The sequence below is a fragment of the Octodon degus genome, unplaced genomic scaffold (genome assembly GCF_000260255.1).
Source record: "Octodon degus isolate 3935 unplaced genomic scaffold, OctDeg1.0 scaffold00092, whole genome shotgun sequence".
NCBI classification, from domain to species: Eukaryota; Metazoa; Chordata; class Mammalia; order Rodentia; family Octodontidae; genus Octodon; species Octodon degus.
In genome coordinates, this window is record NW_004524668.1 from 2538861 (window position 1) to 2556396 (window position 17536).

The 17536-nt window shown below is 52.7% G+C and overlaps 2 protein-coding genes across 4 annotated transcripts in view; both read left to right on the forward strand.

The window, feature by feature from the left end:
• Asap3 (ArfGAP with SH3 domain, ankyrin repeat and PH domain 3) overlaps nt 1-9299 on the forward strand; it is a 49619-nt gene extending 40320 nt beyond the window's left edge. For 2 of the 3 annotated variants that reach the window (XM_004637735.3, XM_023722556.1), the window contains 15 exons: nt 256-325; nt 578-665; nt 1519-1567; nt 1650-1840; nt 1926-2059; nt 2308-2402; nt 2624-2801; nt 3810-3895; nt 4016-4131; nt 5700-5767; nt 5860-5967; nt 6092-6287; nt 7280-7502; nt 8016-8106; nt 8571-9299. In XM_004637735.3, coding sequence (XP_004637792.2) covers nt 256-325; nt 578-665; nt 1519-1567; nt 1650-1840; nt 1926-2059; nt 2308-2402; nt 2624-2801; nt 3810-3895; nt 4016-4131; nt 5700-5767; nt 5860-5967; nt 6092-6287; nt 7280-7502; nt 8016-8106; nt 8571-8630 — 1753 coding nt within the window. In that variant the 3' untranslated portion in view covers nt 8631-9299. The remainder of the gene's footprint in view (nt 1-255; nt 326-577; nt 666-1518; nt 1568-1649; nt 1841-1925; nt 2060-2307; nt 2403-2623; nt 2802-3809; nt 3896-4015; nt 4132-5699; nt 5768-5859; nt 5968-6091; nt 6288-7279; nt 7503-8015; nt 8107-8570) is intronic. The other variant, XM_023722555.1, reaches the window with a different exon arrangement.
• Nucleotides 9300-12810: 3511 nt separating this feature from the next.
• The window catches only part of Tcea3 (transcription elongation factor A3), a 38180-nt gene continuing 33454 nt past the window's right edge, over nt 12811-17536 (forward strand). The window contains exon 1 of the mRNA XM_023722446.1: nt 12811-13018. Coding sequence (XP_023578214.1) covers nt 12950-13018 — 69 coding nt within the window. The 5' untranslated portion in view covers nt 12811-12949. The remainder of the gene's footprint in view (nt 13019-17536) is intronic.

Sequence of the window (17536 nt, forward strand, 5' to 3'; positions counted from 1 at the left end):
CCTGTGCTTTGCTAAGCTTGTTCTAAGTAGGTGCTTTAGACCACTGAGCCATCTCACCAGCCCCACACTGGGAATTTCTTGAGGGAAGGACTGTCTCTCTCAGAAAGAGCCCTGAAGAGTGAAGGGGTTCAGGGACTGGGGAGGGAAGAGGTGAAGAGATGAGGCTAGAGGTCACAGAGGTGGGGTCAGTACTCTCCTCTATGGGACAGCTAGAGGTGAGCCCTAGGTCATTGTCACTATCCCTCTGGGCCTTAGGATCCGAAGAGTCTGGCAGAAGAGGAAGTGTGGGGTCAAGTACGGCTGCCTGACCATCTCACACAGCACGGTAAGACCTCGCCTATTGTTCTGAGCTGACAAATGTCAAGCCCTCCCTCCACAACTGAGCCCCAAACTTGGATCCAGGGTTCTGGCGACCCTTTGTGGGAGGAAGGGTGAGATCCAAAGCCCCCAACCTTGCGGTGCTGAGAGACAGTAGTATAAAGTGGAACGGGATTCTTATGCCCACTTAACCTGTTGGGAAACTGAGTATTCAGGAGGCCACGGGTAATGTGTACTCCCCATTCCAAATTCCCCCCAGATAAACCGGCCCCCGGTGAAGCTGACCCTGCTCACATGCCAAGTGAGGCCAAACCCTGAGGAAAAGAAATGCTTTGACCTCGTCACCCGTGAGTGCTTCCTACCCAGTCCTCAAGCTGCCCAGAGCTGCGCCAAGTGCACTGCCCACTCCCCAAAACATATGGTTAGGGGTCTGTTTCCAGTTCCGGCCAGTATCACAGAGCTGCTCGGACTGTGCAGGGCCCAGGCACCTTTTACAGGGTTCATTGTCCCTCACAGTGAACTTTCCACATCATGTCAAGTGTATTTCAATGGCTTTGTTAATCTAGCTTTTAAGTTACCATTTCTTTAAATTTTTAAATTCTTATTCTCTGGAGCCTTTGGTGCCAGGTTTTCTGTGAGGTAGGTGCAGGCTGAGAAAGACCTAGATCTCACCCTTTGGGAGCCCCTCTGGCAGGGGTGTGTAGTTGGGGAACCCAGGTCTGTAGGGTGGAGTGTCCAGAAGAGAGGTACATGGAGCCCCAGGGAAGGCCTGCTCTGCTTTAGGGAGCCAGGAAGAGCTTGGAGAAGTTCAGCTTTGAAGAACCCGAAAATGTAGAGATGGGGGCAGTTCAGAGACAGGTTGGCATGATGCAGGTCTCAGCCGTGTGTCCCACCAGTTGGGCCAAAGGAGAAGTTTCCCGTGGGGAATAGCGGGAGGAAAGGCCTCTTGAAGGTCCTTACTCCCGGGAAGTAGGGAGCCTGGGCATCCTGAAGCAAGGTTAGCGCCTGGGAGTTGCTGGGGCTTGGCTCTGGGAGAAGTGAAGCCGGACAGCAGGTGGCGAAGGGATCTATGGGCTGTGACAGGTGGTTCGGAGGATACCCTGCCCTGCTGGGGTGCTCGAACCGGGACAGAAGCGCATCAAAGCATCGGTTTAAGGCCTGTGCAACTTCTGTAGCCTGAAGCTCTCTCCTCTCTGGCAGACAACAGGACATACCATTTCCAGGCCGAGGATGAGCACGAGTGTGAAGCGTGAGTGCCCGAGGAGCTGGTGGGCTGGGCCAGGAGGTCCTCTGGGCCCAGCCGCATCCACCTGCCCCCTCTGTCTGCGCAGGTGGGTGTCGGTGCTGCAGAACAGCAAGGACGAAGCCTTGAGTAGCGCTTTCCTCGGTGAGCCTGGTGGCGGCCCCGGATCCAGGGCAGGCTCCGGACTGGACGGGGAGCCCCATGACCTCACGAAGCTGCTCATCGCGGAGGTGAAGAGCCTGCCCGGGAATGGCCAGTGCTGCGATTGCGCGGCTGCAGGTCTGCGGTGGGCGGGGCCGGGCGGGAGGAGGAAGGAGAGAGGGAAGGGGTCGGGCCTGCGTGCACCAGCTGCCCTTCTCTGCAGACCCCACGTGGCTCAGCACCAACCTGGGCGTGCTCACCTGCATCCAGTGCTCAGGAGTCCACCGCGAGCTGGGTGTGCGCTTCTCGCGCATGCAGTCTCTCACTTTGGACCTGCTGGGCCCCTCGGAGTTGTTGGTGAGGGAGGGCGGGGGCGGGGAGGAGGCGGGGCTGTGGGTGTGGCTTGGACCGGGGAGGGGCTTGGGCAAGGTTCCTGGGCCTTTGAAGGGGTAAGGGCGGGGCCAGGCCAAGGTGGACTGAGAAAAGGGGTGGGCTGAGGCGGGGCCCGGATGGGGAGGGTCAACCAAGGATGCTACTTTGAGGCTCAGATTTTTAGCTTCCTAACCGCCTGATTTCATCCTGCACACGTTCTCTCGCGACTCCAGCTGGCCTTGAACATTGGGAACACCCGCTTCAATGAGGTCATGGAGGCCCAGCTGCTCGCCAATGGTGGTACTAAGCCCTCTGCAGAGAGTGACATGTACGGAGATTCTGGGGAACAGAGGGGTACTGACTGAAGGAGTCTGTCTGCGCAGCTCCCGGGGCCTCAGAGGGATCCAAGGTTTGGGGAGAGAGGAGCCTCAGCTTTGGAAGTCGCCAAGACATCATTTTGGTGCATGGGGCCCTGTCTCCTTTGTGGGATGGTGCCAGGGTTGGCCGGCTGGAAATGGCCCTTGCTGAGAACTGTGCTTGTCTTGGTAGGAGCACCCGCAGGGACTACGTTGTGGCCAAGTACGTAGAACACAGGTTTGCCCGCCGGACTGCGTATGAACCCCAGAAACTCCAGGCAGCCATTTACAACAGGGACCTCCTGTCCGTACTGGAGGCCTTTGCCAGTGGGCAGGACTTTGGACAGCCACTGCCAGGGCCTGATGGGCAGGTGAGAACCCCTGCCGAGAACCACTTGGAACCCGCACATATGCACCAGGACCAGCTCTTACTCCCCTGGATCCTGTCTCTGCCATCTGCACATAGCTCACCCTTCAGAGGGTAAATGGGAAAGAGCACAGATCCAGTCAGGCAGACCTGAACCCAGATCCCGAATTACGGACTTTTTCCAGCCGTGCTGTCCAGGGCAGCTTACTTATCTGAGACACATTTCTTCATCTGTAAAATGGGTAAATAATAGCTCGCACAGGGTTGAATAGCTTGTAAGTAGATAGGAGCAGGTTGGATTAGAGAAGAGAAGCTGGAGAGATAGCGTAGCGGTTTACGCATTAGGCTTTACAGCAAGAGGTCGTAGGTTCGAGTCTCAGAGCAGAGAAGGCCATCACACTGGCTGTTCCAGTAATAAACACCATGGGAGCAGAGAGAAAAAAAAATGACACTGGAAGGATTAGATCAGGAGTTGTTGATTGGACATGAAAAATGGAGGTTGCGGTCTGGGGGTGTGTCTGAGAGGTATGGGGTATGCTTAGCATGCACAAGGTCCTGGGTTCAATCCCCAGAAGGTCTTCCCAAAACAATATCTATGAGCTGGCTGTCCGATAATCTTGTTGGGCTGTCCAGTGGGCAGTGAGGGGACAGTGCTTAGGTGAGGTCCAAATGACAGGGCCTGAATGACAGGAAACAACTCTGTGATTGATAGCAGAAAGCATGAGGCTGCAGAACCAGTGTAAGAGTTAGACAAAGATGGGGACCCAGGCCAGAATGAGGTTTGGAAACTCCTTTTGTGGGGGGCAGAGGAGGAAGAACTGTACCCTGAAACAGCGAGGGACTGATTGACCCTTCCTCCTCTCTCCAGATGGGAGGCTTTGCCCCTTCAGTGTCATCTCTCTGGGGTTCTGCAGCTTCTTATCTGGAGGTGTTGGGGTGGTAAGAGTTTGAGAAAGCAGCATTGGGTGTGGGCAGGTGACCTGGGGACACTCAGGTGTGGACATGTATTCAGGCCCCTGGAGAGCTGGCCCTGCACTTGGCCATCAGAGTCGCCAATCAGGCATCCCTGCCCCTGGTAGACTTCATCATCCAGAACGGGTAAGAACCTGCCTGCCACCACCTGCCCTCCTCCTCACACTACCCCTTCTCTTTCCCCCTCTCCCCTTCCTCCTGCTTTTGACCTCTTCACCTGCCCCCCTTGCATTCTGCCTCCCCCAGTGGTCACCTGGACAACAAGGCTGCGAATGGAAACACTGCCTTGCACTACGCCGCACTCCATGGCCAGCCCGACTGCCTCAAGCTGCTGCTGAAAGGGAGAGCTTCAGTGGGCATAGGTGTGGCCGAGCACCCCCATCAGATTCCATGCCTGCTGCGCTGGGTGGGGCTGTCTGCCTGCTTCTTGGATGAAGGGCACTGACAACAAGTGCTGCTGTGCACACAGACAGGCTTGCTTCTGACTACTTCTGTGTCCTTAAGAGTCTGTCATTCATTTCTGGAACCTCAACTTTCTCATCTGTAAAATGGGAGTGAGGCCATGGACCTAGTTGGCCTGCTAAAAGCATTAAAAAGATAATGCTTCTGATAGTACTTAGCAAAATACTAGCTAAATTTGCATAATTCTGATTGCAGTAGCTGCTGTTTACTGTTTTTTTGTTTTTTTGGGTTTTTTTTGGTGGAACCGGTGATTGAACTCTGTCACTTATGCTTGCCAGGGAAGCACTTATTCCACTGAACTATCTCCCCGGCCCCCTGTTTACTGGTTTTTATATATATATTTTTTTTTTTTTTTTTTTTTTTTGGCGGAACCGGGGGTTGAATTCAGGCCCTTGCACCTGCCAGGGAAGTGCTTATTCCACTGAGCCATCTCCCCAGCCCCTATATATATATTTTTTATTGAGAAATAAATATGAATGAGACAGTTTCACAGCTGATTAATAGGACAGTTTTGACAGTCAGTATACTGTACATTCTTATCTTCTTAGTGGTTATTCATAGTATAAGAAGCAGACAGGATTTCCTGTCCAAACACTATTAGTACACCTCTTTCTTCTCATTGAATTAAGTGAAAGTAGTTGTATATCTATCCTAACTATTTTGTGTATATAAATACAAAATGATCTTTCCTTTGTATCTTTTTTTTTAAATTTAAATTTTAATGTTTTTGTCCTGTCAGAGGTGGCTATTCTATTGGCATCTAAATACTATAGCTCTTTGAATTCAACTAAACAATCTAACACTGTCTAGCAGTCTATAATATTAGTGGGTTACTCTCAGAAGTTTTTTTTTTTTTTTTTTTTTTTTTTTTTTTTTGCGGAACCAGGGATTGAACTCGGGGCCTTGCACTTGCCAGGGAAGCGCTTATTCCACTGAGCCATTTCCCCAGCCCTACCCTCAGAAGTTATTGACTTGAGCCTTTTACAGCTTTACTTTATATACCTCGTTTTTATACTTTTCTGCTGGATGGTTAAGGCCAAGATGTTTACTGTTAATATATGCCTGCTAATGTGCCAAGTGATTTATACATATTCTAATGACATCCTGGTCAGAGAGTTTCAGATACAGTGGTACCTTGATTCATGTGTTAAATTCTTTCCACAATTATGGTCTCAAACTGAATTGAATGAGAACTGAATCAAATTCAGTGGTTAGGTACAATGTTGACCATATAGGGAAATGTGATTTGGTTAAGTACATGGCCCGAGGTACCACTGTCTTGTGAATCTTATGGATGAGACAGTTAAGGCCCCACAAAGGTTAAATGATTTCCTCAAGGTTACACAGCTGGCAAATGGCATAGCCAGGAGCGACACCTAGACGATCTGATTCCAGAGGCCCATGTTAATCTCTGAGCTGCTATGTTTCCTCCACCATGACTTTGAGCCCTGGCTTTGCCCTCTCACAGTGAACGAGGCCGGAGAGACGGCTCTGGACATAGTTAGGAAGAAGCAGCACAAAGAGTGTGAGGAGCTGGTGAGTCCAAGGGAGGGGGCTGGCTGCCCTCTGGTCCTTCCTTTTCCTGGTGGTCTCTGGCCTCTGACCTGGAAAGCCTGTGTTTTTGGCAGCTGGAGCAGGCGCAGGCGGGGACCCTCACCTTCCCGCTGCACTTGGACTACTCCTGGGGCATCTCCATGGAGCCGGGCTCTGACAGCGAGGAGGATGAGGAGGAGAAGGTGGGGCCCAGCCTCTGCCCAGCCCCTGTCCCATGGGCCTCAGGTGGCAGAAGGAAAGCTACACCTGGCCTGTTGTGGAGAGGGCAGGCTGAACTGGGGTGACCAGACTGTCTTTGCCCCACAGCACTGCACTCTGAAGCCCCCAGCTCAAGCCCGCTGGGCCAGTGGGAGGCTGGACATCAGCAACAAGACCTATGAGCCCATCGGCAGCCTGGGAACAGCCATCCTGCAGGGCCAGAGTGAGGACTGCCCTCCGCCCTTGCCAGTCAAAGCCTCTTCTCGGACCATGATCCAAGGGCGTGTGAGCCATGCCAGTGCAGGTAGAGTTGGCTGCCCAGAAAAATGCCTACCATTTTTGAGGACTTACTCTGCTGGGACAATGAACCAACAGTGCATAGGAGCTGGTCCATACCATCCTCACAGTTCCTGGCAGGTGGGGTCCACCCTTTCCTTAAGGGTAAATGAACAGAGATGTTAATTAAGCAATGTATGCAAAATCCCATAGCCTGTGGGGTAGGATTCAAACCCAGGTCTCTTATTCCAAGTGACCCAACTTTTATTCCACATTCCTTCTCATTTTTCTTAGTAAAAAGGAGAGAATTTATGGAAGGCTGGGTGTCGTGGTGCATGTCTGTAATCCTAGTGCTCAGGAGACTGGGGCAGGAGGACTGCCGTGAATTCAAGGCCAGCCTGAGCTACATAGTTCAAGGCCCTGAACTACATATCAAGACTATTTCAAAAGAAACAAAAAAATGTTTATGGAGCATCTACTGTCCGGCATCCTTTGGAGGCTGCCAAGACTCTAGCTCTAGTGAGGAGATACAAACTGGAATGGGGTGCTGAGGGTGCAGCTCAGAGGTAGCATACTTGTCTAGAGTGTGTAGCGGCCTGGGTTTGAGCCCCAGTACTGCAAATAAAATGCTGGAATACAGTTGATGATAGTGTAAAGCTCAGTGCTGTGGAGAACCTTAGTTCCCAAAGGGCAGGGATTTGACAGTTGATAGCTGTTTCTCAGTGCGGGGGAGTTGGGAGGGAGCAGGTCCTATTGAGGGTGGGGTGGATTAGAAGGACTTGGGAGGGGGGTGCATAGAACCTGGGCTGGATGAAGGGGCCGGCTGGGTGGGAGAGCCAAGGTCCCAAGAGAAGCAGAGCCATGAGCCAGCAGGAGTGGCTGATGTGAATGTCCTCTGCAGGGGAAGGGGACAGCGGGGAGTGGAGGGGCGAGGCAGGTGGACAGAAGCATGGCAGATCCTGGAGCCCACAGACTGCTTTGATACAAGGCAGAGGAAATGATGAAAACTTCTGCTTCCAGATCGTTCGGAAGTCTCCAGCCTGAGTTCTGAGCCCCCTGAGGCCTCTGAGGGCTTCAGCCCAGCTTCCTCCTCCTCCAGTCTCACAAGTCCTGTGGAACCCTGGGGGCCCAGCCAAGCCCTTTCTAGCTCTGAGGAGGGCCTCCGGGAGCCTGCAGGCACCTTCCGAGCTGGCCTGACATCTGGGACTACCCCTGCAGACGTGTATCTCCCTGTCAGGTTCAGGTGGGTAAGGGCCAGCTGTGTGTCCTGGCAAATTTTCCTGACCTCTCTGGGCATCCATTTATTTCCCTGGCTCTAATAGGACCTGCTCCAAGCAAGGTCATATTCCAGCTCTGGGGTCTGCACTGTAGGCGGAGATCCTGGACCTTTGGTGGAGGGTGTTGGGCCCCTTCCCTTTCCTTCCCCAGTCTGCCCTGGGACCCTGGCTGCTGAGGTTGGAAGAGAGCAGGCTTAGCCCCACGTGCGTAGTTCATGTCCTCAACTCCAGCCCAGGATCAGGTCCTCTCTCTTCCTTGGACACCCTATCTCCTGGGAATTCAGGGAAGCTGGACTCAGAGCTGCCTCCAAAGTCCAAAGCCCAGAGCCCTCTGCCCTGTGATGGACCCAACCTTGGGGTCCTGTGGACTCTCTGTTCATCTCTTCTAAGCATGCAGCTTGCTGTTCACATGAGCCCAATCTCCCCATTCTGTGCCACTCTGGACACTAAGGTGACATTGACCTTTCTCTGCCTTCCAGCTCGGAAAGCACACGCTCCTATCGGCGGGGGGCTCGAAGCCTGGAAGATGGGCCCTCCGTCCGACAGCCTCTGTCCAGAAAGAACATGCCGGTAGGAGCCAGAGGCTGTGATTTGAGGGGCAGGGGCAGGATGTGGAGGTGTCAAAGATGGGCAGATGGGTGTAGCAGGCTGGGGACTTCTCCCTAAGACAGGCGCATTGATTATCTGTGCTGGGAGTGGGGAGGGAAGGGGCAGCAGCTGCCCCTCTCTGAAGAGTCATCTTCAGTCTGAAAGTCAAGCACCAGGTCCACATCTGCGTCCACATCCTGCTTCTGCTGTTACCTCGAAAGCCGTGTATCCATCACCAGGCTTGTGGCATGTGTGATACAGCTAGAGCTCAAACTTCAAAACTGAGGAAACCTGGGATAAGTGCCTTGCCCCTTTAAGCCTTGCCTCTTTAGAGCACCATCTGTAGAACGGGAATAAATTGAGTCTGTCCCATGATGGGATAGAAATGAATTGAGTAGTTTGTAATAGGTGCTTAGCAAATGTTGATTTCATCTTTGTCTCCCTAGGTTGGCTTCACTGAAGGAGATGGCTCAAAAACTGGTGTCCTTCCAGCAAGTTCTTTGTAGTTTTTGCAAGATTTGCTCCTTGTTGACCCCTGCATGGCCCATGCTGGGACCTGAGCCCACAGAACTGGGAACTGAGGATCCATTCCCTTGGGTCTAGTGTTCTCTGTCCTTCATGGCCTTCTTTCTGTTGTGGAAGGGGCCATGCCCCTGCCAAGGACACTGGGTCTCTATGTTGGGTTCATCTCCTCCATCTCATGGTGCTCCAACACTGGGCAGCCTTGAACCCGGATCTGAGCCTTAAGCTGGGTTCAGCTACAGAACCCTCAGTCCCTCATCAGGGCAGGATGGTGATTCTCCCTCAGTCAGGGGCTGCAGTAGGACAGGCCCTCCTGCCTCATTCTCTTGCAGGCTGGAGACTGTCTGGGCCTCTTCTTGATCTAGCAGTCCTTTACTGAGTTCCAGCGCTGTCCAGGCCTGCACTAGGCACTGTGGATGCCATATACATCAGACGAGGGTCCTGCAGGGATAGTCCCTTGCTGGGAGGCTGGTGTCAAGGTCTGGCATAAGAACATGCAGAACCTTATTTTGGAAGATAGCTCTGGGCTCAGGGGCAGGACCTACATACTCACTAGTTCCTGTCTGACCATTATTAGTTGTGTGCAGCCCAGTTTTGTTCCAGTTGGCCAATGCCTATTCTGTACTGGCTATGTAATAAACATTTGAAACACCTGGTTTTTTTTTTTTTTTTTTTTTTTTTTGGCAGAACTGGGGATTGAACTCAGGCCCTTATGCTTGCCAGGGAAGCTTTTATCCTACTGAGCCATCTCCCCAGCCCCCGGAACACCTGTTATTTGCAGGGCAGTGCAGCCCTCCCTGGGGTCTGGGCTCAGGAACCCCCCACTCCAATCAGGAAGTACAGCCTGACTCACCCCCATTTCCCTGTCTCCCTGAGGAAGGAGGAACACCAGGAAGGATCTGGGTTATGGATCCTCACTTCTCTTTCTCTTGGTCAATTCAGGGGCCTTCCAGTCTGGGGGTGTCAGAAGCTACAAAAGGAGAGAGGAAAGTGACAGAGCAGAAACTTTTAAGATTCTGCTACCCGGGTCAGGAATTCCCCCAGAGCTCAGCCCTGATTAGGGGGCAGGCGCTCCCTAGCCATCAGCAACCACTAATGTCCCTACTCTACAGCTGCTGGGTGCTGGGCTGGGCTAGGCCCAGCAGGGTACCATAGGGCATCAGGGCCAGTGGAGCAGTGTGGCCAGGAGCCTGAACTGCTCATCCTGGAGGCTTACTGGCCTGTGGTCACTTGGGAACCAGATTGCCCTCAGTATCTGGTTTCATTCATCTCAAACTTGTTATTTCACTCATCTGTAATAATTTCTTGGGGTAAATTCCACTGGTTTTGTCTATGGGATCTGAAGTATAAGGGAGAAAGGAAAGGAATCTTGTGGCCTGGAATTCTTTCTCTGAACTTGGCAAGACAGTCTGGTATGGAGCAGTGGTTGTGGTACGACCAGGAACAATTTTGCCCTGGGGGACATTTGGCACAAGGGAAAATAGTTTGCAACTGGAGGTTGCTGCTGGCCTCTAGTGGATGAAGGCCAGGATGCTGCTGGATGTCCTGTTTGACCCCATGTCTCAGTTTTGTGTTGCTGCAACGAAATGTACTTTTTTTTTTTTTTATTTTTTTTATTTATTTGAGAGAGAGAGAGAGAGAGAGAGAGAGAGAGAGAGAGAGAGTGTGGTGTGTGTGTGTGGCCAGCTCAGCCCACCAGGGGGCGGGGCTGGCTGGCATGTGGTGCTGGGGGATTGAACCGCGGTCCCTGATGCTTTGCCAAGCTAGTTCCAAGTAGGTGCTTTAGACCACTGAGCCATCTCTCCAGCCCCACGAAATGTACTTTAAAGAGGTTTTCTTGGCTGATAACTCTGCTGTCATGCGCTGCCCCTGCTGGTGGAGGATCCAAACAGCATATGGCCCCAGCCCTGCCGGCATCCTGGCCTGGGTTCCTCTGCATCACAGCATGACAGAAACAGAACCAGCGGATGCAGGAGGACAAGGGGGCCTTGCTCTCCAACAGCCTATTCTCGCCAGAACTGACGCACTCTGGGAGGCCAGTATTAGCCCCTTCCAATGTGGTGCCTCTCCTTGACGTAATTACCTTTCATTAAGCCCCCCTCCTTAAAATTCCCACCACCTCTCAATACTGGCAACCAAGTTTCCTGCACAGGAAGCTCTGGGGGGACACATTGAAAACCACGGCCACAGTTCGGCCCCATGACAATAAATTATCCAGTTCAAAATGTGAACAGCACTGAGGTCGTGGAGGAAAGAACGCTGGACTAGATGCTTGGAGACCTGGTGTGTTTGGCTTGGCCATGGTTCCTGCCACGGTCTCTGTTGACTGCTGTCGAGATAAGGATTTGACCTAGGACAAGTAAGTTTATTTGTGGGAGGATCCCAGGAAGTATGGTGAGGGCATAAAGAAAGGAAGCAGAAGGTAAAAGCAGTAAAGGGCGCGTTAATGTGGGGTGACCATGGCAGGCAACAAGGGCACGAGCTTGTTGACCACCTTAATCTCCATATTGCCCCACCAAGATGAAAGAAATGGGGTACTTACCCCCAAGTCCCATCTCTTGTTAATTAGCTCTTTCTGGGCATTAATTTCTGGCAAGCTCATAAAAAGCTATGGGAAACCACCAGAGTTGTGTCCAGGAACTGTTTGCAGGTGACCTCTGAGGTGGGCAGATAGGTGGAGGGACTATAGTGGGTACGAATGGTGTCACAAAAGTCCAGAACTGCCTGTCTACAACCCACCCACCCACTGAGGGGGTCACACCCTCTTTGGTCTCCGATCTTCCTGTTTGTGTGATGAAAGGGTAAGACGTGGTATTTTCTTAGCTTCTTCTAGCTCCAATGAGGGAGGAGTCAACTGCTTTCATGACTGGATGGGAGGAAGATTTGCATGCTAAGCGAGTGCTGTACCACAAAGCCTGTTTTCTTTTGTTCCTCTCTGGATACTCAGGGCCAGAACCCCTGGCACAAAGTAGGTGCTCAATAAACGTATGTCAAATGAATGAATTTTTCTTCTTCTGCCACAAACTTTTTTCTAAACTACTTTGCATGTAGGTCTAATACATGGCCTTTCTTGAGAGGGGATATTTCCCACTGCGCAAGCTGTACCTCTGCACCCCGAGTTCAGTGGCTGACCCTGTTAAGGTTTCCTTCGCCCCGCTTGTTGAGACTAGGTCTGTCTTGCTCATATGTTTGTTGAGTGAATGAAATGAATGTCCTACCTTGACCCCCATCACAAAAGCAGCAGTTGGAAACCAGACTGTGCCTGTGACCCATGCTGGGTTAGGGTTCTCTGAGAAAGTTTTAACCAGACACCCCACACCACAGCTCCCCAGTCTGCACCCTCTGTGGGCCACTTTTCCTGCCTCCCTTCCAGGACCCAGACCCTACTCCTAAGAAGGTCACTGTCTGCCCACTAAACTTGTTAGGGAAGAGAGTCAGGGGTGCTGGGGCACTGGGAAGGCCTCTCTGCAGTACAGCAGGACTGTGCCCAGCTGGAAAGGTGGGCACAATTTATTTTTCCTCCCCTCCAACCAATATTACCCCACCAAACCTAACCTTACTGCGGGGCACCAGTCTGACCCTGCGTAAATATGAGGTACCTATGCGCACCTCATAGTATTTCTCACCTAGGTGCACTTAAGAATCCCAGCCCTTCACCACTCTGAGATTCAGCCCTGAGACCGGTGGCACCCTGCAGTTAGAGGCCGGCATCCTCACGTCGCAAGTCTACAGACCAGCACAGCTGCTTGCATGAGCTTGCAAAGGCCGCAGGCACGAAGGAGTGAGCCTAACTTAGCGCAGAACTGGAAGCAACCATGAGCGCCAAGCGTGGTTCTAGCATACCAAGCTGTCTCCACTTGGGCACAGGCACGCAGTGGGACCTTCCCGCTGCGAGCGGCAACAACATTCAGAACTCCTGTGGGCCATGAATGCCACCTGTGGCCAGAGACATGGGCCTCCTCGTTCGCCTGAGACCCCCTCCTCAAATCTTCCTCCTGCTCCTGACTTCCCTGGAACGGTCCCCCCAATTCCTCTCCACAGAGGCCTGACAGGCAGCCAGCCCGGGCAGTCTTGGCCTGGCGGAGTCCTTGAAGTCTATATTTAGGGCTCGCCACCCCTCCCAGCCCCGAGGTTGAGAGGCGGGCAGGGGGAGGGGAGCGCCCCGCCCCCGGCGGGTGTGTGGGTGGGTGTGTGTGTTGTGTCTGAGGTTCGCGCGGTTGCTCGCCCTTCACCTTGCTGCACCCAGGCTCGGCTGCTGCCCTGCGCCCCTCGCCCCGCCGGGCGTCGGGCGTCGCGGGCCAACATGGGTCAGGAAGAGGAGCTGCGGAAGAGCGCCCGAAAGCTGGAGAAGATGGTGGCCAGGAAGAACACGGTGAGGCCGCGGAGTTCGGACCGAGGCCCACGCCCCCGGGAGACGTGGGGGCGCCCTGGAGCACGTGCGGGGCTCAGGCACCAGCGGGAAGCTCGCGGGTGCGGGACACAGGGCCGCGGGGGGGGACACTGGCCGGGCACCTCGGGGTGGACGTGTGCACAGCTCAGGGCGCCCCGGCGGCCGGGGTGGGGTGGAGGGTGGTTGCAGGCCCCTCTGGGTGGTAGTGTTCAACCCTGCTCAGCCTGTGCTGGGCCTTGGACAAGCGGACGAGGAGACTTGAATCTAGGGAAGGACTTTCGAAGTCCCGGGACTCACAGCGTGTGCAAACCCGAAGTAGGCAGGGACTGGAGGGGCAAATCCTGGGTGTCCCGAGAAGGAGCAGGGAAGAGCGGGACAAGGGGTGCAGGGCCTCGCCTCTTCCGCGCGGGGGAGAGGCTCTGCGGGAAAGGAGCAAAGGAGCAGCGGACCCCGCGGCGCAGTTCTGTTGACAACTATTTTGTTGGCGGCCGAGTGGGGCCGGGGCGGGCGCGGCCCAACAGGTGCGGGCCTGGGGGGGGGCGATGAGGCCCGCGGGAGGCCTGGGCCCCGGGGCTGGGGGAGGTGCACGGCAGAGCCCACTGCTCTACCCCAGGGTCCCCAGGCTGCAGTCTCAGCAGGAAGCGCTCAGCGCAGGCCTAAGGAAAGTTAATGTTTGATTTTTCCCTTCCTTGATTTTTCCATCGGGCTATAATCTTAGGGTCTCTGGCTCAAGCAAACTTAGCCACGGGCCCCCAAGCCTGCAGTCTGATCCAGGGGTGGGGAGTGGGGGGAGAGGACCCTGGTGGACGTGCCTTTCTCCTTGACCTGCCCGGAGTCCTCTTCTGCCCACTGCCCATATCTAGGTGCTGTGTCAGGATTTGTAATTCCAGTATGTTAAGGCTTGTATCTAAATGTCACCCAGGGCTGGTGAGATGGCTCAGTGGTCTAAAGCACCTACTTAGAACAAGCTTAGCAAAGCACAGGGACCGCGGTTCAATCCCCCAGCACCACATGCCAGCCAGCCCCGCCCCCTGGTGGGCTGAGCTGGCCACACACACACACACACACACACACACACACACACATATAAATAAATAAAATTTAAAAAAAAAAAGATTTAAATGTCACCCAAAGCCTCCTTTGGTCATAGATGAGGCTTTACCAGAGGTGGCCAAATCTAGAGTGTGTGGTGGTGGGTTTAAGGGTGGGTGATTATTAATCAGTCCATTGATTGGTTTGGCACTACCCTAATCCCGGTACCCTGGATACAATACAAGAGACAGAAAGAGGCCTGTCCTATCCCATGCTAGCTTTGCTACCTTCTGCCCTCATGAGCTGTTTCTTCCCTACCATGCCACCCTGCCCTGGAGCCAGCCAACTATGAACTTAAACCCTCTGCAAACTGTGAGCCAAATAAACCTCTCCTCCCTTAACTTTGGGTGCCCCGTATTTTGTCTCAGCAAAGGAAAAGTATCTAAGGCACAGTACATTCAATAATCTTAGGAGCTTGGGAAAGGGAGGGACACTGTGGGGGGTTCTAGAACTGACAGGAATGATGAAGGCCAGAGGAAGGGGTGCATGGAACTGTGGTGTGTCGGGATCTCTAGACACTGGACAGCAGTAGATGAGTTCATACCAAGGCCAGAGCCTCAGTTTCTCCACTTTTGAGAAGACAGGGGGGCACTCTGCAGGCAGCCGGGAGAAGTTGGATTTCGCAGAACTTCTATGGGCTTAACTAGTGCCTAGTAAGAGCCAGTGAATGAGACCTGGCTCTGCACACACCTGTGAAACGGGAAGGCGCGGCGCCCACCTGAGACTGCGAGGAGCTTCTCCCCTTACATCTCAGTCACTATCCCTCCCCATGCACAGGTTCCAGGCTGCTCCAGATTCCTTAAATTGAACCGCAAACCGTGGGGAACACTTTCCCACCAGTGTCCTGAGTAGAACCCCATCGCAGGGAGTCAGATTGTCTCAGGCCAGTGCTTTGCTGATCTCCAACTCCACCCCAGGGTCTCTAGATGGGGTGAGAGAAGCTCAGGAGACCTGGAATAAGGCTTTGGGTTGAGGTGGAGCTCTGGCCAAAGAGGAAGGAGCTGCTGGAGCTGCCTCCTCACTCCTTTTGCAGCCTTAGCCAAGCCACTTTGCCTTCCTTCTTTGGGCCTCTTTTCCTCTTCTGTGAAATGGGCAGAGAGAACAATATCCGTGTTGATGGGTTCCCAAGGAAGCACCCAGAGCTGTCTCCAGGAGAAGCTGCAAGGCTGTTCGTAGGGTACCCGCTGCACAGAGCCAACCTGTGCGCAGCCACGTCTGCGCCTGGACTCTTGGCAGCATCTGGGTGGGCACAGAGCTCCAGGCGTCTGGACAAGGAAGGTGGAGCTGCTCTAGAGTGAAAGTGGGCCTGCCTAGTGGGGTAGCAAAAGACTTACTTCCTGTAGTGAGACAGCTCCCCCACATTGCAGCTCAGGGCGGGCTGTTCTGCCAGTCCTGGCGTCCCAGCAACTGAGGCCTTTGTCAGGATCCATGAGCGTGCACCACCTGAAGCAGTTCCCAACAGACAACTAGGCACCAGCAGTCACAGCCACACATACATACACATGGTAACACTGATAGGCATGGTCATGCACATACAGCCATGTAAATACTAAACAATTGCGTGTGAGACACAGCTGCTTAGGCTGGCGTGACAGCCAGGCTCCATGTGACATGCACTGACCATGGTAGGTACAGAAAGATACACAAAGGCGACCACACACATGTACACACAACACAGCCACACCCAGACATGCAAAGGTACAACCTGAGCAAATAGACACGTTTACCCACCCAGACATAATGCTGGCAACATCCCACAGGGACAAATAGATACAGTAGGACCTTGGCTGCAGACGGACAGCTCCGCACCTGGAGCAGTTTCTGCCGGCCACACACCCACAGAGATGCGCCCAGCAACATTTGCACACGACCTTCTTTTTTATTTTTTAATGTAATTGGTACAGGGTCTCACTACACAGATCAAACTCAGAGTGATCTTCTTGTCTTCAACCTCCCAAGCGCTGGGAGTACAGGTGTGCCACCACACCCAGTCTCAATCACCAGCTCAGCGCACCCCTGGGGCAGAGCTGGCACTGCATGCTGGGGATCAAGCCCCGGTCTGTGTGTCTGCCTAAGCAGAGACGCTTTAATCCAGCCTGCGCACGGCCTTCTGAACCTAGCCACAACCCAGGCTGGTGGGCTCTTTCTCCCCAGTATGACCGTGTTATGCAAAGATACACACTCATGGGCTGGTGAGATGGCTCAGTGGTCTAAAGCACCTACTTAGAACAAGTTGAGCAAAGCACAGGGACCGCGGTTCAATCCCCAGCACCACATGCCAGTCAGCCCCGCCCCCTGGTGGGCTGAGCTGGCCACACACACACACACACACACACACATAAAAAAATAAAAAAAAAAAAAAAAAAAAAAAAAGATACACACTCATTAGTGAGTTGGAAATGGCTTTACGCTGTTGAATTTTCAGGAGTTTTGCAAGTTGCTTGTTAAGCACAGCCATTACAAAAACTTAAATTATCTGCTAATTACATAAAAAAGTAATGAATATTCCAAAATCATCATCTCCTAATTATTTTTGTTATATTTTACTATCGGCTGTGCTCTGGAGCTCATTTACTTCTATCGAATCTAGGGGTGGGTGGAAGTACTGTATGATGACGTGGCACCGCACTGCCCTTTCCAGTACCTCTTTCAGTTCGATCACAGCACATGGCTAACTGGATATTGGCCATGACAAGAGTATTTACATCACAGGGGCCGGCAAGATAGCTCAGCAGACTAAAGCACCTGCTTGGGCGAGCTTGGGCAAGCACAGGGACTTAGTTTTGATCCCCAGCGCCACATGCAGCTCTGGCCCCGCCCCCATGGCAGGCTGAGCCAGCCAGTCTGGGCGTAGTGGCCCATGCTTGTAATCCCAGAGCTGGGCACGCTGAAAGCAGGAATCCGAGCTACATAGTGAGACCCTGCAACAACCAAATACATTAAAAAAAAAAAAAAAAGAGTATATTACAGACACTGGAAAATACCCGTGAGGTGTCTTTTCCTTAAGAACTGACTGTCAAATAGAGACCAAGCACATGACCACAGTGGTCCCTGCTTCTATTTAGCTCTTCCAAAGTGCACAGCCTTAGGTAAATTATTTATTTATTTATTTATTTATTTATTTATATTTTTGCGGAACCGGGGATTGAACTCAGGGCCTTGGGCTTGCCAGGCAAGCGCTTATTCCACTGAGCCATCTCCCTGGCCCCTAGGCAAATTATTTAACCTGTTTCCTAGAAGCTTTTTTTCTGTAAAAATAGAATAACTCTGTAAAAATGGGGATGGGGAATAGTTCCTAACTTGGAGTTGTGATGTTTAGAGTGTTCCACATGTAGTACATAATAGTAAGTATTTAGTCTCTCTCCAAAAAAAAAAAATAAATAAATAAGTAAAAAAAATAAATAAATA